Genomic DNA, 23,583 nt, shown 5'->3' on the forward strand with positions numbered 1-23,583 from the left:
ACCACAGGGGTGGGCTTTAAATATTTATTTGCTACATTCTAATAGGGAACGACCAGGCCAGCTGGAAGACAAGAACATCCAAGAGGTGAGTTTGACACATTAGTATTTGTACAGTGTCCTTTACTACACGTGGGCCTGCTTTACCTTTAAGACCACCTTGGAGATGAGGATAATCTTGTCTTTGCGAGTGGGTGGCACCAAAGCTCAGAGTTGAAGGGAGCACCCAAGGCCACAGCACTACCCATGGACAGGACTGGCCCCAGGCCTTCCAGTGCTGCTTCACTGTTACTTCAAGCAGGCTTGTAGAATCAAAGCTACACAGAAGCAGTGAATTCCTGTAGATAATAAGGTTGGGCAGCAGTACAAAGGGAAATGTGATTAGATTTGAAGCAGGTTTACCCAGGTTAAGCTGGAGCGATAACTTAATAGTGCAATGCTGAGATTCGGGAATGTTCCTCTGTTTTGACATAATTACTTATTTCACAAACGTGCCTCCTGTGTGCAAGGACCATCACGGTCACAGAAGAATTCCTCCCTTTACTGCTCAGTCTATAGTCAGCACCAAGGATCACCCCAAAGAAAATGAAAGTACTGCTGTAGGCTCAGTGTGGGAGAAATACTTCAGAAGGCAGGGCTGGGACAATCACATTGTGGGGTAACTTTGAATTCTAGGGCCAGCAATTTGATTTATCCTTTAAGACAAGGGCTATTGAAGGCTTTTAAGCCAGGGAATGGCATCACCATCATGATAAAAATAATAAGCACTTGTGGCAGTCAAGGCCTGTGGCGCTCACACCCAGCCCAGGAGAGAGAACTAGTAATTCCCTTGACAGAGGGGCAGCCCGAGGCAAGAGTTAACACACCCCCTAAATGGCAGAGCATGGGTCTGAAGCCACATCTCCCCGAATTCAGTTCATGTCCATCCTAAACACCCCACATACTTGAAACATACTCTGGGCAGCATGCAGGGATTGAGCTGAGCGGCTAATGGCACACGAAAGACCAGATTTAAGGGGTGAGAAAGGAGACCAGAGAAGCAGGGGCGGGGGAGCCACACAGGAGTGCACCTGAAGACTGGAAGGTTTAACCCATTGGGAAGTCATTCTTGTGAACGGCGTTAGCTAGTGGTCCAGTTTCTGTCCTCCTGTGTGGCTGTCCAGTTTCCCCAGCACAATTTATTGAAGATAATTTTCCTTCTCCATTGTATGCTCTTAGCTGGAGAAAATGCCAGATGATTTCATTCCTATGTGCAAGATAAAGAAGTAAAACAAACACACAAAACCTAAACAAATGCTTAGACTGTAAGAACAAAATAGCAATTAATGGAAAGAAAGAGGAGGGGGGAGAGAAAAATCGGGAAAAGGGGGTCAGTTGTAGGCTGGAGGACAGAACCTCTCGGTGATGTTCATCATGCAGTAGATACAGGTGTCGACTTAGAAGGCTATCCACCTGACACATAATGTTATAAACTGGTGTTTTTTCAATACAGTTTTTTAAAAAGGGAAGAAGGAAGTAAGGGTGCAGGAAGTTACCCAGGTGTGTGGCAGGATTGGCGTGGATGGAGAGCTGGCAGGTCTGCCAGAGAAATCTTCTGAGACTTCGCAGACAGCGTTTTCAGAGGAATGGCGGGGTGCAAGCCAGATTGCTGTAGGCTGAGAAATGAGTGGGAGGTGAAGCAGGGCCAGCAGCATGTAAACTTACTCTTTCAAGAAATATGATAGTGAGGGGGAGGGGAGGTAGGAGGCTTGCAAAGGGAAGATGGTGGCAGCAAGGGGATGGAGGTGCCGAGAGACCTGAGCAGTTGTGAGCTACAATAACAGGAGAAGCTGAAGCCCACAGGACAGGGAGGCTCTCCCTGTGGGAGCCCTGGAGGGGAGCTCCCAGGGTGGATGGAGACACAGCAGGTAACCTCAGTAAGAGCTCAGGGGGCAGGACTTCTCCAGGACTGAAATGACAGGCGTGGATCTGATTAGGTCTGTGGCCCTGAAGTTTGAATACTTTCTTCTTCTCCCTTTTGTATTTCTGGAACTATTTACTGAGCACCTACTGTATGCTAGATGCTGTGCTTGGCTCTGTGACTATGATAATGACAGGACAGTGCACAGCACCCCTAACAATTGAGTGGGGAGACAGATATTAAACAAGAAAATGCATTGAGTACATGCGGGTCTGGCTGCATAATATAATACTAATCCTTACTAATGTTCACTGAGTGCATCCAATACACTGAGGGCTTGCAGCGGTTTCCCATTGACGGCACACAAAACACAAGACCTCTAAGAAAGTCACCCCTGGCATTCCCTTTTGCAGATCAGAAAACTGAGGCACGGAGGGCAGGTCAGAGGACTTCACCCAACTAAGATAGGTGGACCATGAGAATCTATTTAGAATGGAGCTTCCAGACAGGGGCGCCTCACTGCCACAGGGTCCCGAGTCACTGTTTAAAGGAGGGGCGCCAGGATGAACGAGACCTGCTGGTGTCCCCACCCTAGGGAGCTACAGTCTCTGACTGGAGCACTGGGAAGAAACCAAGAGTCATTTACTTCCTTTCTCCAAGCCCACCCCTGGCCTAGCAACATCAGCATCACGTGGCACCCGTTAGCCAGGAAAACGCTCCCAGCCAGCGGGACCTACTACATCAGGGCCCGCAGCTTAACCAGACCCTGAGGTGCTGGGGTGCAGTGAAGGCTGGGGAGAACTGGCCTAGAGCCCACCCCTCTCATTCAAGAGTTGGGAAACCCAGGCCCGCGCCCCGGGTGCAGGTTGGGGTGATGGAAACACAGGGCTTGGCTTGGGAGCCCGGCCTAGCGGGAGCCGGCGCGTCCACCCTGGTTCCAAGGGGCCGCTGGGCGGGCACCCGAGGAAGGGCGCGCGCGGGGTGCCCGCGGGCTCCGGGCCGGGCCGGCTGGCGGCGTGGGCGTCTCGAGGTCCCGTCCGGGCCCCGGCCCCGCGCCGGCCCGGCCCTCGGCTCCACCCCCTGCCGCCCCGCCCGCCCGCCCGCGCGCGCCTCCTGAAAAGCCGGCCCGCCCGGGGCGGCGGCGCAGAGCCGGCGGGCGCACGAGGCAGCCAGCGCGGCCATGACGGCGGAGAAGGCGCTGCCTCTGGGCAACGGGAAGGCGGCCGAGGAGTCGCGGGAGTCCGAGGCGCGGGGCGACGGCGGCGGGGGCGCGGGGGGCGCGCGCGACCCGCGCGACAAGCGCGACAAGGCGGTCCACGAGCGCGGCCACTGGAACAACAAGGTGGAGTTCGTGCTGAGCGTGGCGGGGGAGATCATCGGGCTGGGCAACGTGTGGCGCTTCCCCTACCTGTGCTACAAGAACGGAGGAGGTGAGGGCCGGCGGCGCGGGGAGCCAGCACCCCGCCGCGTGGGGGCGGGGGCGCGCGAGGGGCGGGACGCGGGGCGCCCCCAGGGCCACCTGGCAGCGCCAGCGCGCACGCGCCTCTTCGCACCTGCCCTGCCACCTGCGAGCGCTCGAGCCCTGGGAGGTGAGGAGCCCCCTGCCCGCCTGCAGGGCGGACCCCTGGCTGTTGGCACCCCTGCTGCCGTTGGGGCTGGAGGCAGCGCCTCAGTGTCCCTCACTAGAAACCCGCCTGGGTTCGAAGTCTGGTCGTGAAAGGAGGCCGGGTTTTTGAGCGCCTGAGCCCAAACTTGACCCACATGACGGCATTTCATTCTCAGCCACCTTTGGAGGCAGTGGTTTGGCACCTGAGAAGTTAAGGCTCAGGGAAGTCACTCACTTCGGAAGTGATGGCGCGCGCTCTGACAGCCGAGGCCTGTTTTCATCGGCTGGGGCCAGGCGGAGAGCGCTTTGAGCTGAGGAGGCATTGCTGTTTGCTTTCCTGCCCCGTCTGGCATTGGCTCCCCGGCCCTTTGTGGGGCTAGTATTTGGGCCTCTCCAGTGGAAGAACTGGCACCAAGTGATTACTTTTACTGGAGATGCTTAGAGATGGTGAAGGGAGGGGACGGGAAAGGAAGGCCACGAGAGAGCCGTTTCTAGCACAGTGTGTCCATGTCCATTTGTAGGGACACAGCAGTGAAGCCTCTCATCTCCCAGCTCAGGGAAGGAGCCCCAAACTTCAGGCACCCTGCCTGTCCTGTGTCAGGACAGCTGGCGGGTCTATGGAAGGGACCTTGGGAAAACTTCTTGGTGGCATCGCTTCTCCAAGAGAAAGCTGGTGTCTGCGCCCTCCTTTTGCTGTGCCCCTACCCCTTCAGCAGATCCCCAGACCCCAAGGATGCTGCTTACGAGTTGGCTGGCAGGGCCAGGCTGTTAGCTCTGTGGGGCAGGACTTCCTGTGGGAGCAGCCGCAGCAGGAGAGAGGGTACTGCTTGGCCCCGGCTCTCTCTTGAGGGACATTCACCCTGGAGGCACAGTCTGCTCCCAGCCCGCTCTGCACTGGTAATGAACTGGCCGCTGGCGTTGGTGGCCAGAGAGGGCGTGGACTTGGAGCCTCCAAGTATGCCCTGTGCCCTCAGTGGTGAACCCTGCTCTCCTGGACTATTCAGCCTTTTAAGTTGCCGTGTCCACTTAGAAACCTGTGGAAACCTTTAGTGTAGTCCCTGGCAAACTGTTTTGACAGCTTTTTTTTTTTTTTTTAAATATAGAGAATTGTTAAGCCAAAACAAAAAGCATCCCTAAAAGCAGAAAGAAGGGTAAGTTGGGTTAATTACAAGCTCTGTCAACAGATTTAAAAAAAAAAAAGTTGCTATAAGTAAAGTTTTTAAAGGAGTCCTTTGTCCCCACCCCCAACTTGCCAAGGGTCTCCATTGGGTACATGGGTGCATGGCTTGCTACCTGGTTTAACCGAGCCAGTCATCCTAGGAATTGCTAGCTTTGCAAATACATAGGCGGAGAATTTCAGAAAGTGTCGACTGCTAAATTCAAGAGAATTCACAGATCTCCCAGGTAAATTATAACTCACCAGGGAAACTGCTCCTGCTGATCTTAATCCATTAGACTTCAGTTCAGCACACAGACCCTCTTATGCCCTTTCACATGCATTTTGCCATTTAATGTAATTGAGTACCTGCTTATCAACTATTTACCTTAAAAAAAAAATACCTACTCAGCTGTACTCATTGATGTCAGCATAGTATTGCTTTCCCGGTGTGAAACTTTAGCAATAGTCTCTTGCTCAGAAAAGCTAAATAAGACCCAAACCTGCTCAATAGGGCACTGCTCTCAGGATGGATCACAGAGTTTGCTGTTCACCCTGTGGTTAACGAAGCTTCGTTTAGCAAAAAAGCAGTTTCAGTGAGAGCCTGCAGTGCTGAGAGGGCGGGGACCGGCATGTGCTGCACGCTTTGGTATGAGATGGGCAGAGAATGAGGGATTTGGAAAAGCCTCTTTCTGCTTGGAATAGCTCCTGTTCACCTCAGTTATTTAATTTGTTTCACAGAAAGGCCCAGGCTGTGAGTATTGTGTTTCGAGATGGAGCACTAAAGCTCACCGCGGACTTTTCTCTGACCGATTCAAAGCCAGCCATTCCGGATATGTAGGTGCCCAGGGCCACTGCCTTAGAACTCAGTTCCATAACGGGGCCTCACGTTGAGTCCTGTGTTGCCCACTGCTTGTCTGCTTGAGAATGCTTTTCTTTAGGAAAAAGATTTTTTGCAGGTTACCTGACCTGTTGAGATTATTCTAGAATAAATGTGAAGGGTGCACTATTCAGGAAGGAAACAGACTTCACCTGTGCTAGAGGATGGAATATATAAATAACAGAGCCAAGCAAACAACACACTTTCAGTGACATCCTGGTCTTAGCTGTGCACCAATTCTGACTTTAGCAGAACAGGTACTCCATTTTACAGAGGGAGGAGGGACTGCTGGGGGGTGTGAGGTAGACTCAGGTCACAGCAGGCAGAGAGAGCAAGCCTGATGCTAGTCCTCCCAGCAGGAACGTGACCTCAAGCCCTGTGAAGGTGGTGTCTTGCCTGCCACAGGCCCCTAGTAGGATTTCTTGAGCTGAGCATGAAATGGCAGGTGCGATTTTAACCCTGGTCCCTTCCTTTGCATCCTCACAGGGGCATTCCTGATTCCCTACGTGGTCTTTTTTATTTGCTGTGGAATTCCTGTTTTTTTCCTGGAAACGGCTCTGGGACAATTCACCAGTGAAGGTGGCATTACATGCTGGAGGAAAGTCTGCCCTTTATTTGAAGGTAAGTGTCGAGTTCATTGGAAGGAAAATGGATGCCTGGTGTGATCAGGCTGTGGAAGTGGCAGAAGACATCTCGGGAAGGTGGAGAGACCCAAGTGGCCCACTGCTTTGTTCTTTCAGGCATCGGCTATGCCACCCAGGTGATCGAGGCCCATCTAAATGTGTACTACATCATCATCCTGGCATGGGCCATTTTCTACCTGAGCAACTGCTTTACCACCGAGCTCCCCTGGGCCACCTGTGGACACGAGTGGAACACAGGTATGGCCCGTGGGGTGGTCTCTGTGCTGATCCTTCTGGGGACTTGCTGTTGGGGTGTGTTCTTGTCCCGGAGACCCATCCAGGCTTCCTGCTGTGAGTTCAGTTTTTTGGGATGGCCTTGCTGAATCTGGGGGTCAGGTCTGGCCTGGGTTCATTTTGTGGCTGGCAGCCTTGAAGCCAGAGGTTTCAGTCGCTAGCCAAGGGATTGGCACAAGGAAAAGAAAGGTGATCCTTTCTTTGAAAGAGATTGAGCCCTTTGGGGGCAGAGTGGGGACATGAGGAAGAAGCACTAGACTGAGATCTCAGGGTTCAGGCTGTCATTCTGGCCCTGTCTCCCCAAGTGTCAGATTTTCCTGGGTTAAATGAAAACGTTAGATTAGATCAAGGGTTGCAGACAGGAGGCCAAAAGGCCCATTAGGTTTGGGATCAATGACAGACAAATTTGAAAAAATGTATCTGGTTGCCTAGATTGAAAAGATCAGATTTTCAATGAAAATCCAAATTTCTGGCTTCTCTTGAAAATTTTAAATATTTGCCAGACCCACATTGCCACATTCTTACTTGGCAGCAATGGTAGCTAAGAAGCGGCTGTTGCCTCTGGATGGGGCATCTGTCCTCAAGTTGGTCAGCGACCCCACCCAGTCCACTTGGATTGTTTGCCTGTCCATCCTGGTCAATGTTTGAATTCACCAACCTTCCCCAACCCCTTAGAATGGAGAACTTTTTAGATTACTTTGGTTTCTCATATACTGTTTGCTTTTCCACTTGTTATCCTATCTGTGTTGACTCTTATAACCCAGGGAAGGCAAATATATGTCCAACCCCTATTGACAGTAGCTGCTCTCTGGGCAGACATCACTAATCAGTCATAGAAATCTTCCCTTTGAGTTTAGTTTTGGCCTCAGAACCCTTTCCAGCATGCTCCAGAAAGCCACTGCCTTCTGACAAGAATTGGCACGCATGCTTTAAGCTATTCGCCCTCTGTGTTATAACCTGTAGTCAGGTTGTCTTGGAAATGGCCTGTCATTCTGAAGACTGAGATACTAGTTGCGAGTTTGTGAGATGCTAGTCACTGGCAGTCACTAACCTAGAACCCAGCTCCTACTCTGTGGGACTTTGTCTTGCCCCCTCATCTTCACTTTTTTCGGAGATCTCATTGTTGCTCTTTCAGATCTTGTTTCTTAATCTTCTTTGACCAGGCTCCTCATAGAGACATCTATCAAACTAAAATTCAAGTACAGATTCTTGGGAGGCTTCTGAGTTCTCTTCCTCCCCCATGATAATTTAATTGTGTATTTATTTTGAGGATACTCTAAAAATATGCACATGTTCTAGGTTGTCTGTGCAACCACCTTCCAACTGAGGACAGTTGGGATGTTTCAGTGCCTGATTTTGTATGTGTCTACAGTTGAAGATGCAGTCCTGGGATAAAGGATGCTGGTAGTCCAGGGGAGAGAGCAGAGAGATTGAATTAGAGTGGTGCATTGGCCCAAAGTGGTGTCTGTTTGAGAATGCCACAAACTCTTGGAATGAAGGTTTTGCGAAAGAATGATCAGGTAAAAATTGTGGAAGAATAGGCATGCTGACTCCATAGACCCTGCCGCCTACTGATAGTTCCATGTTTTTGCTTGGGAAATCCATTTAATTCACCAAATGACATTACCCATTACATCCACCATCCACTATCAATTTGAATTGTATTGGGTGCCTCGCAGAGAAACCCGAGCGTGGCTGGAGGTGATTCGCATTTCTGCCCCAAAGTGACTGGTGACTTGTGGAAGACGGAGAGGATGCAGATGTGGGCCCCATGATTATTTCTGTATTTAATTTGAAATTTTAATTCCGGTTGTATAGCTATGAGTGCTACAATGGCAAAGGCTTAATAACTCATTGCTTATGCATGATTACAAATAATTTTAATAAAAACACCTTGTCAACCCTGGGTGTCTGAGAAATTTTTTTATTCCAGAAAAGAAAAAAATTAAGAAACACTGTTTTAGATACTCCAGTCAGAGCTCAGGGCACCCCTGCCAGACTGAGGCACAGGACACAGCCCAATGTCACCAGGTTTCCCATCTCCTCGTAGTGCTGTGGACCCCACTGAGCATCTCCTTCCAGAATTTGATTAGCACTTGCCGAGAGCCAGGGATAGAGGCAGACGGTTGGGGTAGTGGGGTCGTTTCCTCAGCCGACTGCAAACCTTTTCCTTCCACTGGCTTGCACCCCTTTCTCTAAAGGTGTTGTAAACACTTGTGATGTGTAAACCATCATATAGAGGAGGTCCTTCCTGCCCCCAGAGGTTGCACATGCAGAATGAGGCTGAGGACTGGCTCCCTCCTGGGCTGAAATGACTGGTTGCAGGAGCTCAGCCCTCAGGAGCCCAGTCTGGTGGCCAGGGGATCTCTGCACAGGTGGGTGCTGAGGGAGGCCATGGTGGTGGGCAGGACTGGGCAATGACGACGGCAGAGGAACGGGAGTCTTGGCTTGAGGCGATTCCCAGTTCTGCCTGTAAGTGACTGGTGTCTTGTAGAAGAGAGAGAGGATGCAGGTGTGGCCCCTTGATTATTTCTGAACCTTAGATTCCGCCTCTTCGGAGTAAGGTTGTTGGAGAAGGTGGTCCCTCGAAGGACCTTTACATTCTCACTTTCTTAGAATTCACAGCAGGGAGACCAGGGAAGGCTTCCTGGAGGAGGAATTAATAGGTTGATTGGGCCTTAAGGGATGGACACTTAGGTGTCTTTTACTTGAGACTCAAATCTCCCTTGATAAAGTTTCATGGCATGAGAAGAGACATCCAGCAAATCCTTTCTTGGATGGATTGATCTAGTAAGGAAATAAAGTAGGAATTCTTTGTTCATGTAGACTGACATCATTTCTCCCCTAATAATCACCTCTGTATGAGGCAGATGTGCTTTCAGCCTCTTTTTACATGAAGGAAACTTAAGTCTCAACTGTTTTACTTCCCCTGGGGACCTCAAGGTGGACCCCCTCCTGGAGGGTCACTGAGCAGAGCAGGTAAATGCCATGGACAGGGCATGGGGGTAAGGGAAGGTCTGGGGACAAGGCAGGAGCAAAGAGTTTGATGGAGAAAACTGACTGGGGATATTGGAGAGAAGGCAGCGGGCCCACAACTTCCCCGGTCCACAGACCAGCCACTCTTACATTCTAAGTTAATGATTCCCCCACGGTGCTCTTTGAGATGTGTTTACTTGTGGCCGTTGAGTAAAACCGCCTGGTTGCACCATCGGCTTTGACTGTTTCCCAAGATCCAGCCCTCACGGAGGTCCTAACCTTCTTGCGTTTCTTGTCTTATTTCCACTGTAGATAAGTGTGTGGAGTTCCAGAAACTGAATGTGAGCAACCACAGCCATGTGGCCCTACAGAACGCCACCTCCCCGGTCATGGAGTTTTGGGAGTAAGTGGAAGTGACCCTTCTCGCTGGGCTTGTGGGAATCTGCCCTGGTTCTGCTCAGTTAACATCCCTGCCTCTGGAGAAGGCTGACCCTCCCTCCAACCTCTGCCTTCCTGGCTGCTGTGGGCGTTTGGTCATGTGGGAAGTCAGAGCAGAGAACTTTAGAGGTTTCCCAAAGGGGCAGCTGAGAGAAAGTCTTTGCCATTCTGGGATCAAGGTCAGCTTGCCTCATTGTCTGTGAGGGTAAGAAGTGCTGGAGAAATGATGGACAGTTGAAAAATTCATCTTTCATAAAAGAAAAGATAGAACTTGTTTCCAATAAGTGAAGTCAAGAGTATATTTAGCATGGAATGCACAAGTCTCTAGGGAGAACAGGTTAGCTCTCTTTGAGTAGCTGAGTGTCAGATAGAAAGCAAAAGGATCAACTTTAATGGAAAGAGATTATAAAGAGGCATGTTCAAATGTGATTAAGAAAGAGCTCAGGCCCATGGCTTTGTCTGCAAGTGCTTGTGAAGGGTGTGGGCACTCCTCCCTGGAAGTGTGTGGCTGGTGCAGGTGCTAATTGTCAGGAGGAATCCACTGACGTTATAGGCAGTAATTGTTTGGATGGGCATTTCCCCAGAAATGGGCATTGTTTTCCAAAGAGGCCAGTGACCTAGGAATGACAGCACTGTCATAGACAGGTGTATATGTTATTCTCTGTACAACCCGGGGCATCGTTTACAAAGAGAAGTACGTGCTTATGGATTGTGCAGTACCAGCCTGCATAACCATGTACTCTAGCCCTGACTTAGGAGCCTTTGTAAAAATATTCCTGGTTTTCAGTAGGAAAGAACAGTTTCATTTGTGGGTCGAAGGTTTTCCGAGGCTTTTTAATCTGAAAAAGTCTGGTTTTCTTGAAGCACCTTACCCTCAGTTTACAAATACATGTGAACATGTATTTATGCCCCAAATACATATATCCTAAATAGCACCTAGATTTTTCTTGTGTGTTTTAAAATTATATATTAAAAATGCAAACAATAATTTTATATTAATGTTATCCATTACTGAAATTTTCATAATTTTGTTTCTTTATTCAATATTGATTTCCAAACATACTCATATTGATACATGTGACTTTGATTCAGTTTTTCCTGCTGCATGGTACTTCAATGAATGAATAGATCACATTGTATTTAACCACCTCCCAATGGTAGGGCATTTGGACTGTTCCCATTTCTCACCATTGTGAAATACGCTGAAAGAATGTCTTGCCCATGCTTCGCCATGTGCATAAATGAGGGTTTCTAGGACATACCTAAGAGTGGAATCAGTGGGTATAGGGTGTATGCATCGTTAATTTTAGCAGATAATGTCAAATTGCTTTTAAAGGGATCATTCTAATTACTTTCCAAGCATGAGTGTTGGAGAATTCCCTCTGCTTCAATTCTAGATTGCACTTGCTCTGGTCAGAGTTTTTAAGGTTTGCCCATATAATAGAGTAAAATGATATCCCACTAGTTAAAATTTGCATTCCTCAAATCAGTTATGAGGTTGAGCATCTTTTCATGTCTTTCCCCTTTTGGTTTCTTCAGCTGTGACCTTCTTGCTCATATCCTTTTCTCTTTGGCTTATCTTCTCTGATAGGTAAGAATATTTGATACAGTCTAGATACTAGAATCTGTGCTGCAAATAGCTTTTCCTAGTGTGACTTATCTTGTTTCTTTATTGCATACAGGGATTTCAGTTTTAATGAAGTCAAGTTTGTCAATCTTTTTTGGTTTGCACAGTTGGTGTCTCATTTAAGATATATTTCCTACCTCAAAGTTGTAAAAAAAATTGTATTTTCTTCTAAAATTTTGAAATGCTCATTATTTTCATATTTAGGAATATAATCTGCTTGGAATATTATTTTTGCAGATGGTACAAAGCAGGAAACCAATTTTTTAAAGTATAATCAATTTCTCCAGCTCTATTTCCTGAATCATTTATCCTTTCCTTTCTGATTTGTAATGGCTTCTTCCACATGTAGTGTTCCTAAAAGCACAGGTCTGTGTGAGGGCCCTTCTTCCCATCAGTCTCCTTGGCTAATTGTGTGTCAAAACCACATCTATGATTGTACTGTAAGCCTTGTGCTGGTAAGGCAAGCCCCTCACTTTGCACGTTTCCAACATTGTCTTCCACATGAATTTTAGAATCAGCTTGTTTGGTTGAACAATTCCAAAACCACAACTACAGTAAAGAACTAACCAACTCCATGGGGATCTTGGTTGGAAGTACATAAAACCTATATGTTAATTTGAGGAAAACTGACATCTTTATGACTGAGCCACTCTGTCCATGAACATGGTATAGCTCTTTGTGGATTTAGGTCTTTTCAAATGCCTGATAGAGTTGTGCTCCTTAAATATTGTCTGCAGAGCAGCAGCATGTGAATCACCTGGTTAGAAATGCAGATTCTCCAATGCTCCTTAGATCTACAGAATCATAATTTCAAATAGAACATCTGTACCATGTGTTTTATAGAGGAGGCTGCTGCAGTGGGTGGATCTGTGTGTCCTTTCCAGCCTCATCAGCCTGTGGTTTTGCAGAGCAGTGCCATAGAGACTAGTCTGGTAGCTGTACATTTGAGGGTCTGTAAAACATGGTATCTGTGCTCTCTTAGAGAACCCATCTTGAAAACCCACACTGGGCAAGGTCTCTATAACTTATTATTGTTTAGAGCCATTCATTTCCTTTGTAGCATACACAGAAAACTTTGATGAAATCATTATTTGTATAATATGTTGGTTTATTTTCTGAATCTCCCAATCGGCAGGCATGAAAGAGCACTTTTTTTGGTTTTACTCATGAATGTCAAGCTTTGGAAGGCCCACAATTATTTACAGAGTGATTAGATGAGTGCAAAGATGGCATAAGGGCAATATTTTCTAGAAAACACTACATAAGGTGAGTTTAAGTGGGTTCTGATAAGAACTCATGCTTTCTTAAGTTCCCTGGTCAGTGGCATTGAGTATTTCTAGAATCTCTCTGCAATATATATATTATCCACCCACTTGGACACCAAGTGGTAGGAGGGGACATATATTCTGTGTCTTCAAGTGTAACTGGACCTTTCTGTCTGCTACTTGACCATTCAGTATAAATGTCCATGGGAGAATGGACCTGTGGGTCTAGTGTTCTGTTTAGATTGCACCTGTCTTATCTGTACTGCATCCTAAAAACACTCAAATGCTGCTGTGATGCTCACCCCTTCAAAGATGCTCTCATCAGACCACTCTGATTTATCTTTTCCCCGGAGGTCAGCCTGAAAGGTAGAGAGTGTGAGGCTTCATAACATCCTATGAGAAACTGTTGTAACCACATCGGTTTGAGAAGAGCTGAAAGCTGTATCCTTCAGCAAGAGCATCCATTTAACTCTCATGAACCCAAATGCATTTTCTTGTGCATTCTTTCAGAATTTCTGCACCTCTCTCCCCAGGCCACTCAACCCCCTGGAGGCTAGCCATGCATTGATGGTCCAAACCAGCACTTTGCTAAAAGGAAATTCTGCCTTGAGTAACTACTTATTTGTTTTTCCTTATATTAAATAGCTAGGAGGCAGTTATTCCTTAAGTAAATCCCAACTTGTGGCCGCATATTGGCTTCCTGGCGTTCGAGTGTTCGATCAGGTTTCCCCGAAGAGGTTCTTCTTTAGTCTCTCCGTTCTTTCCTTGTGTGGCTGGTTCATGCCTCTACACTGTCCCCTTGACTTTTCCTCGCTGCCTGTAACTCCAGGACCCCCTTCAGGGCTACGCTGCTTGGTCAGAATAGATTGCCCTGCTCTCTGCTTGTTTATCATTTGACAAATGTCTGAGTTCTCAGTGCACCGAAGAACCCTGGCTGTTTTGGGGAGGCAGAAGTGCTAGCCCAGAGGGCAGTACTAGCTTTCTAGAATCAGGGACAGGACAAGCCCACACAAGAACATAAAATCACTTATGGAGTTTCACTTCCCTGCCCTCAACTGGCTGATGCTTTGTCTTAACCACAGGCACCTGCCCCAATCCACCCTCATCTTGAAGGCTGGCATCTCTTCTCAGGGTGCAATTAAAATGATAGTTGTGAAGACCTCCCTGGTGGCCCAGGGGTTAAGTCTCAGAGCTGTCACCACTGTGGCCTGATTTTGATCCCTGGCCAGGATGGCACAGTACCGGGGAGCTAACCCATATATGGCAGACCTCTCTTGTCCTATCGCTGTTCCCCTCAGCAGCATATTTCAGTGGATCTGCCTTTCTGCTCCCCACTCTGTCTCTGGTGAAACCTCTCACCACCCACACATCTGACCTACACCCCAGTTCTTCTACACACACACACACACACACACACACACATACACACACACAAATTACTGGTGTGAGAGCTCAGGTCAGTCTGGATCCTGACTTGGGCAGGGGCCCCATGTGGCAGGGGCCACTGGTCTCTCTGGTAACATTTCAAAACAAGGCCATCCTGGTTTCCCCCAGCAACATGTGCTGCAGACATGCATTCATGTCCATATGTTTGCAGTTCTGTGTTTTCAGCTTGTGTCCTCTGGTGGGATTGAGTGTGGTTGGGTGAGTAACCCACCTGTGGTTTGTCTCCACTTCCCCTTCTCAGGCTCTTTAGTCAAGAGTTTGCAAGCAAGTCCACACTCACAGTGTGTACAGCTGGCATTGCTTTCTCCTGGTGTCCACTCAACAAACGTTTATGGAACACCAGCTGCTGCTGGGCCTGAATTGACTCTAGGGCCATTTGGTTCTCAATCTTTTTCCCAAAGGTTGAGGTCATGTCTTTTCTGGTTTGTCCTTATTGGAGGAGTTTTTAAAATTTTGTTTCTAAATCACCTGGCCACTTGAATTAATTTTCTTTGGACCTCTGATCCCACATTGGAAGAGCTGATGGGAAACCTGATTCTTTCAGTGGGCTGGGACCCAGCCCAGTATGCCCCCCACCCCCCAACTCCTCTTCCCCTATGCCCATGGCAGTGTCTCTCCAGGGGCTTCCTTTCTGTCCTTTGTATGTGTTAGTCTCTGGCGTCTGTTACTCCCTTCTTAGAAGATTCCTTATGAGTGCCAGTGAGCCTGCTCCTCCATGTCATAGAGTCTTAACTCAAATGCCATTTGGGAACCCCCCTGCCCTACCATCCAGCTGAATCAGCACTCCAGTACCTCTCAAGCCTGTCTGATTGTCCACATGGTACTTACCTGGCTCTTCGTGTCTTTATTTCCTGTCTCCTTCCATGAGAGACCCACCCAGCAGGAACTATTCTAGTTACCTGTTGGCTTGTCAGTGCTTTCCAGTGCTCGGCAGGTTTTGAAATGCATGAATGTTTGAAACACCGTGGAGTTCAGTGTCCTCCTCTGGAAATGAGATATGCCACCCACCTGCAAGGCACAGCCTTCGGGATTGTCTCCTCCGAGGACCTCTGAGGATTAAGTGAGACCTCACCTATCCTGAGCCGAGAACCCTTGGAAAGGTTTGAAGGCTTAAAGAGAATATTGGAGATTAGCCCCCATTTGTGAGATGGGGATTAACCCTGCTTCCTGCCTGCTTGTGTCAGATGTCCCCTGGGTGGGCCTTTCCTGATCAGGAGGGCAAGTGGGAGGCTCCGAATTTGCCTGTTCTCGTGGCTTTCAGGCTGCAGTGGAAACCCAGTTAGCAAGAACCTTGGCTCCCCAAATTCCATTTCTGAGCCTCTTCTGTAGACACAGCCACACTCTTTATGTCCAGCTCATTGATGGCAATGCTATTTGTGATAGTTTAAAGAAAAAAGGACCTACAAAATATTCTAAAATGTGGATCTGATTAAATCGTGGTATATTCCTGTAACAACTGCTGAGCAGGGAGAGACAGGAGATGGGTTCATCCGGAAAAGATCTCTAAGATGAAATTAAGTGGAAAAGGTGCGGCATGGAATCTTGCCTATAATACCATCTGTACAGAAATATGTGTCTCCATTTCATTAGAGCAATTTGGAAGGTGACACGAGGATCTGCTAACAGTGGTTAGAACCAAGAGTAGGGAGCAGGCAAGCAAGGGAAAGAAAGTTTACTGGTTGCTTTATACTTTTTTATACTATTTAAATTAAAAAAAATTAAAAGCAGGACTTAAAAAAATTAAAATCATGGTAACTTCATAATAGTAATTGACTAGGAACCCTGGGATCACTGAACAAACTGCCATGTATTATAAAGACTCCCATTTATTATAATATAAGCATGGAAGATCCCATCTCAGCCCCAATTTCACCTTTGTAATCATTGTTTATTTTACGAACCATTTCTAACATCGTCCCCGTCAATTCTTTTTTTTTTTTAATTTTTTTTTTTTAATAGAGGCATGTTTTTATTTATTTATTTATTTGTTTGTTTTGTTTATACATGCACTGGGCACAGTCAGAAGCACGGGAGGGTGAGAGAATTCACCAGAGCCAGAGCAGGGAGCAGAGCAGGCAGAAGGACCGAAGGACACTGCTGAGGGGAGCAGCGGGCGGCAGGAGAGGTCTGCGCGCCATGTGGGACCCTCCTCTGGTGGCCGGGGAGCAGCCGGGGATCGAACCGGCGCCGCAGAGGCCGCGGGCAGCTTCGCAACCCAGCGCTCAACCGCTGCGCCACCGGGGAGGCCCCCCTTCAATTCTTAAATCAGCCCTGTGAGAAAAACAGAAGAACAAAAATCCCCATTTTCCCATTAATCAAACATAGCCGTGGAGGCGTGGCGGTTCTGCCCAGCTCACCTGCCCAGGACACAGACCGCTCCATGTTCCCGCTGCTCCCAGCAGTGCTCTTTCTCTAGGAGGCCCTGCTGTGGGGCTGCTCCTGCCCCGTGGCCAGGGGAGCTCACTTAGCAGAGAGGGTCCTTCCTGCCAGGGCCTCCCACCAAGGAAGTGCTAGGGACCCTGATTCAAGAAGAACGGGGAGGTTCTGTTGAAGAATTGCGAGTCTGCTCCACCCAGTACCTCCTTGCAAGGCAGCCTTCCCAGCCATTGTGGTGCACCAGGGAACCCCAGATTGTCTCATGATGCCCAAACAGGGTGCTATGTCCTTTGTGTTCTTAGTTAATACATAAGTGATTGCAAAAACAGTGTTGCAAGCAATGACAACCCAACAGATCTACGAATATGCATCCTCACCCGCTGGGGCTGCTCGGCCATAGACTGGGGGCTTGGACATCAAACACTGATTCTTATCGTCCAGGAGGCTGTTGGTCCAAGTTCAAGGCGCAAGCAGTTTGGAGTCTGCTGAGACCTCCTTTCCTTTCTCGGAGATGCTCCTGTCGCTGGGTCCTCGGGGAGGAAGGGGCGTGGGGCGCTCTGGTCCAGCTCATGAGGCTCCACCCAGGACTTAGGCCACTCGCAAAGGCCCTGCCGACTAATGTGTCCCTTCAGGGGTTAGGACATGACATGCATTTGGGGGGGACACAAATATTCAGTGCAGTTAGGTGTTTCTGCAGCCGTTCCCCTGTTGACAGCTGAGATCCCTGCCTGCCAGCCCTCCTCTGGGCCTTTGGAGCCGCGCTTCTCGCTTTCCTGTTTGCGTCTGTTGAAGAGCAGTGTGTTCCCAGGGCCAGAGGCTTAATTTGCCTCCGGCTCTATTCCTTGTTTTATAGAAGGGGCTTTCCAGCAAACCCTTGGTTTCCTTCTTGCAAAAGTCATCTGGGTTTTTGGTAGAAAAATTGGAGAAACTGTAGGAAGTGTGTTTAAATAAAAGCAGAAACAACAACACATAAGAGGCAGGAGGGGTCACTGCAGAGCCCACTGCCCTGCAGTACCCACGCTGCCCGGTGAGCATTCCCGGGCCATGAACAGGCCTGGTTCATGGAGAGTGGGCCGCACTTCTCCAACTGGGAGGGAGTCTCCTACTTTGCCGCCCTCAGGAGCAACTGCCTTCAGTCATGAGCAGCCGGGTGCCTGCTCACCCAGCGCCCCAGCCTTGAGAGGGACCCATAAGTGGTTCTGGGATGCAGTCTGCATACAAGCCCGGAAGCAGCACAAGCCAAGGCTGGAGGCGTCACTTGCACATGCAAGGGTTGAAATGCAACGTGTAAGTTGCAGAGGTGGAGTGGGGGACATTGAGACCTGGGCATGGGGCCAGTTTCAATCCTGCTTCCATTTGATTGTCTTGGTCTCCTTCAATCTCTGCAGCTCACTGTGCACAGAATGGCAGCAGCAGTGGTAGGGATTAGGGTTAGCAAGCGCTGGAGAGCTTGCCCTCTGTTACCCACTGTTGATCATTAGCGTGACAATAATTGCATGTAAATCAGCCACAAGGGTGTTAGTTTTCACAGACTGTGGCTGTGGAGGCAGGAGCTCAGGCTGGGTTCTGTCTTCCCGACCTGCTGGGTGCAGCGAGGACCTCGTGTGGAGTTGCTGCTGCGTGTCCTGGCCCCATCTAGTCGTCTAGGTGCAGTTCTTCATGGGATGCCCCCATCCAGGGGACAGATCATGTGGCCTCCCTTTGGGAGTATTCTTGGGGGTGGGGGAGGCGAAGGCCCATGCCTGAAGTGTCTCTATTGGCCAGCAGGCACACAGACTGGAGCAGCCTGACTCTGCCTGCGTCCCGCCATGGTCTCTGGTGCCCCCAGAGTGTTCCCCGGGCAGAATCCCGCTGCCATGGCCATGTGGCACTCATGCTGCAGGCTGTGGGCCCAGGCTTTTGAAGGAAGAGTCACAGACAGGGAAGTGTAGTTGAGGGAAGGAGGGTGGGGAGGAGCAGGCAGGAAGGAAGAAACTAACAAGGAATGGCTTTGGAGAAGGTTCGAGGGCCTGCAAACCAACAAGCAACAGAAATTCGTTGGGTTGTGTCATGTGTCGATTTCAAGAGGTTCCTTTAGGAAGTGGCTTGGTGCCTGCCTAAGAACGCGGTGGTTTCCATCCCACAGGCGTCCAGCGCAGGCTGCACACTCTGCCCTGTGGGGGTGATGGGTGTAAACCATTGGCAGCCTCGGCATTTGGTCCTGCCCAGCACAGGGGGCTCTGACGAGAGACAGATCTGACACGGGTGAGGGAGCGGGCCCCTCGTTTCACTGAGTGTCATCGCCTCTGCTCCCATCTACATTGTGGCAAAAGGAGTAATGGCATCTTTTTTATTTTTTTTCCACGATTTAAAAAAAAAAGATTTATTTATTTATACAAGCACTGGGTACAGTCAGAAGCAGGGGCGGGTGAGAGAATTCACCAGAGCCAGAGCGGGGAGCAGAGCAGGCAGAAGGACCGAAGTACACTGCTGAGGGGAGCAGCGGGCATGGCAGGAGAGGTCTGAGCGCCATGCGGGACCCTCACCGCTGATGGCCAGGGATTGAACCGGCGCTGCAGAGGCTGCGGGAAGCTTTGCAGCCCAGCGCTCAACTGCTGCACCACCAGGGAGCCTGACATCTTTTTTAATAGCAGAGTCATGTTCCCTGAGGAGGTGCTCCCGGGACTGTGCTCCCGGAGGCGTGGTCTCATGGGGTGTGTGCTCTGCAGTTTCCTTATCCGCCACCCACTGCTGGGCAGGAGGACACTTGTGGCCGCACCTCCCGTGTCCCACTGTTGTCCCGTGTCCCACTGTTGTGACTGGCGCTGCGGGTGCGAGTATCTTTTTGAATCAGTGTTTTCATGTGCTTTGGAGAAATGCCCGAGAGAGGTAACGCAGGGTCATCTGCTCTTTCCATTTCAGACTGTTTTAGGTGTCTCCATCCCCCTTCCTGTGAGGCTGCATCCCCACCCCTCGCACCCCGCCAGCAGTGAAGGCAAGACCCCATGCCTGCCCCTTTCCACAGGCACATTCTTCCCAGAGAAGCCAGAGCAGGGCCTGGGGGCTGGGTGGGCAGGGGCAGCACATTGTTCTGGTCTTGGGCCCTTTCTTGTTGGCTTGTTTGTTTGTTGCTTTGGGAGCTCTGGAGGCCTGAGTGAGGCTATTTATAGCCCAGCCTCCTGTTGCCAGCGTTTAGGGCGGCCGCCCCATCCCTGGCAGCCTCTCCTCCTCGGTGGCAGGTTAGAGAAAGGTGGTGTGTTCGCCGGCTCCGTGCAGGCAGTGGCAGCAAGGCCCTCGCTGCCTGCCCCAGGCCTGCCTTCCCCACTGTCGTGCTGCGCCCTTCCGGGGTCTCTGGTGCGACCTGTTCTGGGCAGTGGGCGGGCCTCTTGGAGGGCGCCTTGGTGTGGGGCTGTGTCCATTTGTGTCCATCTCTCTCGTCTCAGCCCTGTGTGCTACCCGGGCAAAGGGTGTGGTGGGTCAGTGAGGTTAGTCCCTGTCTGCAGGCTGTGAAGGCAGAGAAGCCTGAGCAGCACATCTGGGTGGGCTTCAGGGATGCCCTGGGCATGTGGGGTCAGAAGAACCTGGTCTCAGATCCCCATCTGGACCAGTTGCTTCACCTCCCTGGGCCTTAGTTTCCCTATCTGTATCATGGGTATAGTAAGACCCTCATCGTGATCATGTTTCCAGGAGCTCCCCCCCGCCCCCTGCCATCCTTCTGTCCTTCCCTCTGAGGATCTCTTAACAAGGACAGTTTGCCTTTAGACTCATCTCCCTGTTTCCCCAGCCCTGTCCGCCTGTTCTGTCTCCACAGTGAATTCTTCCTCTGCCTGCCTCCCAGGGCCTTCTCCCCGCTCCTTTCTCTCTGCTCCCATCCCCTCTGTGCTTGAAGCTTCCCCTGCCCCCAGCTCTTCCCCTTTAGCTGCCCCTGTCATGCCAACCGGAAAACCACGCCAGTGTAAGTGAGGCAGCTGCTCCCGCGGCCCTGTAGCTGCCGGCAGAGCTGAACTTCCCGGGTCTTCTGACGGGAGTTGGGGCATCTCACCTCCCCTGGTCTGCTCCCCACCCACCCCGGCCCTCTTAAGTTGCCCTCCCCATGGGGCCTGCACCAGGGGCTCCCCTGGCTCGCCCTCCCTTTGTCCAGAATCCTCTCACCTCTCACTAGGCTGCTCTGCCTCCCCTTTCAGTGGGTGAAGCCCCTGCTGCTCCCCTGCCTTTCTTTGTCCCCCTCACCTCCCTCAAGGACACCTCCCCATCTTCTCCAGCTCTCCTGGCAACCGCACACTCCCTGTCTTCCCTGTGGATCTTCTTTCTGAACTTTGCTTCCAGAGACCCTGTGGCTTCTGGGTATTGCAGCTATGGGGGTGTCCCCCAAATACCTCCATATCATCTTGTTTAGATGATTGCTTCTCCACTTCCTCTTCTTCTACCCCACTTGCCAGTTCACCCATGCTCACTCTTGCTCCATCCATCCAGGTATAAACCTGGGTGTCAGCCTCTGCTGCTACCTCCCCTCTGCTGCTCTGAAACCCACCTGTTCCCCTACCCACCAGGGTCATTCCCCTACCTTAGCCCAGGCCCCATATCTTATTCAAATGGAGACAGAATTCTCTGCACCAGGTGCTCTGCCCTGCTCACGCTCATCTCCATTCTCCCTGCTGCAGCCAAAGAGAGTTCCCACATGTGCATCTGTTGGGATCTCTCCCAGCTTAAGATTATTCTGGGCCCCCTTCTGTCCTCGGGATGAAGCCCCAGCTCCTCAGCAAAGCTCAAGGTCTGGCCTGTGCTCACCTCTCCTGGCTCCCCTCCTCCCCACCCTGGTCCTGTCACACCACTTCCCCTGCTGGCCCCCCGCCTTTCTGAGCCTGCCTTCCACCTCCGGACTTTTGTCCTTGGTGGCCTTTTTGCCCCAGGCACCCCCTCTTCTTCGCTCACAACTCTCCTGCCCTTCAGGGCCACCTGCCTCACCCCGAGCTCTACATCCTCGGAGTGGCCAAGTGTTTAGGGAGGGTCCCGCTGTTCCCTGGCACGACCGCTCCACACCCTGCCCTGTTTCCTCACCTGCCTTCCCACAAAGACCCCCATGCTGAGCCCAGTACCTGGCCCACTGAAGACTCTAATTAGCATGACTTGAAAAATTAACAAATGCACAGACACACGCTTTCTCCCCCTTGTGCCAGCGACAAAAGCACGTGGAAGAGTTTGTGTTGGGGCTTGCATCTACTGAGGCTTTAAATTATAGAGAAAGGAAGGCGGTGCCCTGGCGTGGGCGGAGGTAGACACCAGCTTTGAGGCTGTAAGTATGGGCTCTGGAGCCAGGATCCCGGGTTCAGATCCAAGATCTGTCACTTGCTCATGGTGTGGCTTCTGGCAAGTTACTTAGCCTCTTTGCACCTCAGTTTCCCCCTTCTTTAAAGTGATAAGGATGAATGTACCTACTTCAAGGACCATGGGAAGGCTGATGAGTTCATGCTTGAAAGCCCACAGAAGGGAGGTGTCGTTCCCATTTTACAGATGAGACTGAGACTCCGAGAAGGTGACGACGTCCCTTTCCCCAGGCCACACAGCTGGTGAGGAGCAAGCTGGGATTTGTACCCAGCCCACCTCTGGCTGTGCCAAAGGCTAGAGAGGCAGAGGCATTGTGCCTGCAAGCTCTGAGAAAATCTCTAGAATATGCAGCTCTTAGGGTCTGTGAAAGATGCTTCAGGAAGTCTGCTTTGATGCTTGAGTCCTCAGAGGTGGACAGTGTAGCTCTAGTGAGTGAGGCCCTCGGAACAGTCCTCACCAGCCTGCCCCCCAACCATGTCGGGAGGTCTGTCCCTGGGTCCCTCTGGCCCGGGTATTGGCATGGAACTCTTCCTTATTCAGACCTTTCTTCTGTTCCAGCTTCACGGGGCAGGGCCGTGAAAAAAGCTTTTCCCAGGAAGAGTGGTGCCTTCTCCAAGTTTCTGGAGTTGAGCGCTCCAGCCCTGTGCACTCAAAGCAGCCCTTGTGGGTTTCAAAACAACCCCACAGCCCTGCAGGCTGAGGACCTGGCCCCCAAGACCCCTTTTTTTAGAAACCCAAGGTCCCTGCTCTAGTTCAAGTCAGTGCTGGTAAAACCTAAGAAAATAGTTTAGGATGTTTTCAAATAGTGTCTGGTGGAACAAAAGAGCAATTCATCCTGCATAGCTTTTGGTAATCTGCTTCCCATTCTGGGAATGAGATTGTTCAATTAAGCGAGAGGGCGCTGAAGCAGGCTGCATGACTCAAAAGTTTGCAGCATCCAAAATGTGGAGGAGAGGGGACCCGAGCCAGCTCCTCCTGGAGGTCTGCCCCCGCTTCTCCCCTGTCCCCGCGTGCTTTCCAGTTTGCAGATGCTCGCTCAGAAAACAACGACATCAACAAGAAGGCGTGTGCATGCGCACCTTGCCAGCTGGGGGGCTGCTGGAAGCGTCTCCCTAAGGGCGGAGGGATGGCCGGGCGCTGGGCCGGCTCCCCTGCAGTGTCCGCTCCTGCTCTGGGCTGTCCTTATCCACCCGCCCATGGCCTTTGGGACCTTAGGGTGCAGGGGGACGGTTTGTAAGGTGGGAATTATATGTCAGCTCCAGGCTTCTTACTTGGAGACAAGGGAGTTTCAATGAGCACCCAAAGGTCCCTGCAGAATTGTGGGAGTGAGTGAATGCATCAGGGAATTCCTCTGGGGAGAAAATATTCAAATAATTCTCAAAGGACCCATGACCTCCTCCCCTCAGAGGGGGAAGATAGATCGATAGATAGATAGGTATGTATGTATTTGGGTGGAGTTTCTAGGTAATTGCTGCACTGCCAGGAAACCCTCCTTCTGTGGTACCCAAAGTCCATGGCACATAAGGAACCCTTGGGGAAATGGCGAATGCAGCTCCTGGGGAGCCAGGAGCCAGTCCACAGAGATTCAGACTCAGTCGGCCCAGCATGGGGCGCAGGACCATGCTGGGACCCACTTCTCTGTTATAATAATAGGGGTTCTCCAGGTTTCGATTCATAAGGCCTATAGTTTCCAAG

The 23,583-nt window shown here is 50.5% G+C and overlaps 1 protein-coding gene across 1 annotated transcript in view; it reads left to right on the plus strand.

The window, feature by feature from the left end:
- Positions 1–3,018: 3,018 nt before the first annotated feature.
- The window catches only part of SLC6A11 (solute carrier family 6 member 11), an 83,997-nt gene continuing 63,432 nt past the window's right edge, over positions 3,019–23,583 (plus strand). The window contains exons 1-4 of the mRNA XM_037522781.1: positions 3,019–3,327; positions 6,026–6,160; positions 6,280–6,420; positions 9,745–9,835. Coding sequence (XP_037378678.1) covers positions 3,078–3,327; positions 6,026–6,160; positions 6,280–6,420; positions 9,745–9,835 — 617 coding nt within the window. The 5' untranslated portion in view covers positions 3,019–3,077. The remainder of the gene's footprint in view (positions 3,328–6,025; positions 6,161–6,279; positions 6,421–9,744; positions 9,836–23,583) is intronic.

The sequence above is a fragment of the Talpa occidentalis genome, unplaced genomic scaffold (genome assembly GCF_014898055.3).
Source record: "Talpa occidentalis isolate TD23 unplaced genomic scaffold, MPIMG_talOcc4v2.1 talOcc4.10, whole genome shotgun sequence".
NCBI lineage: Eukaryota > Metazoa > Chordata > Mammalia > Eulipotyphla > Talpidae > Talpa > Talpa occidentalis.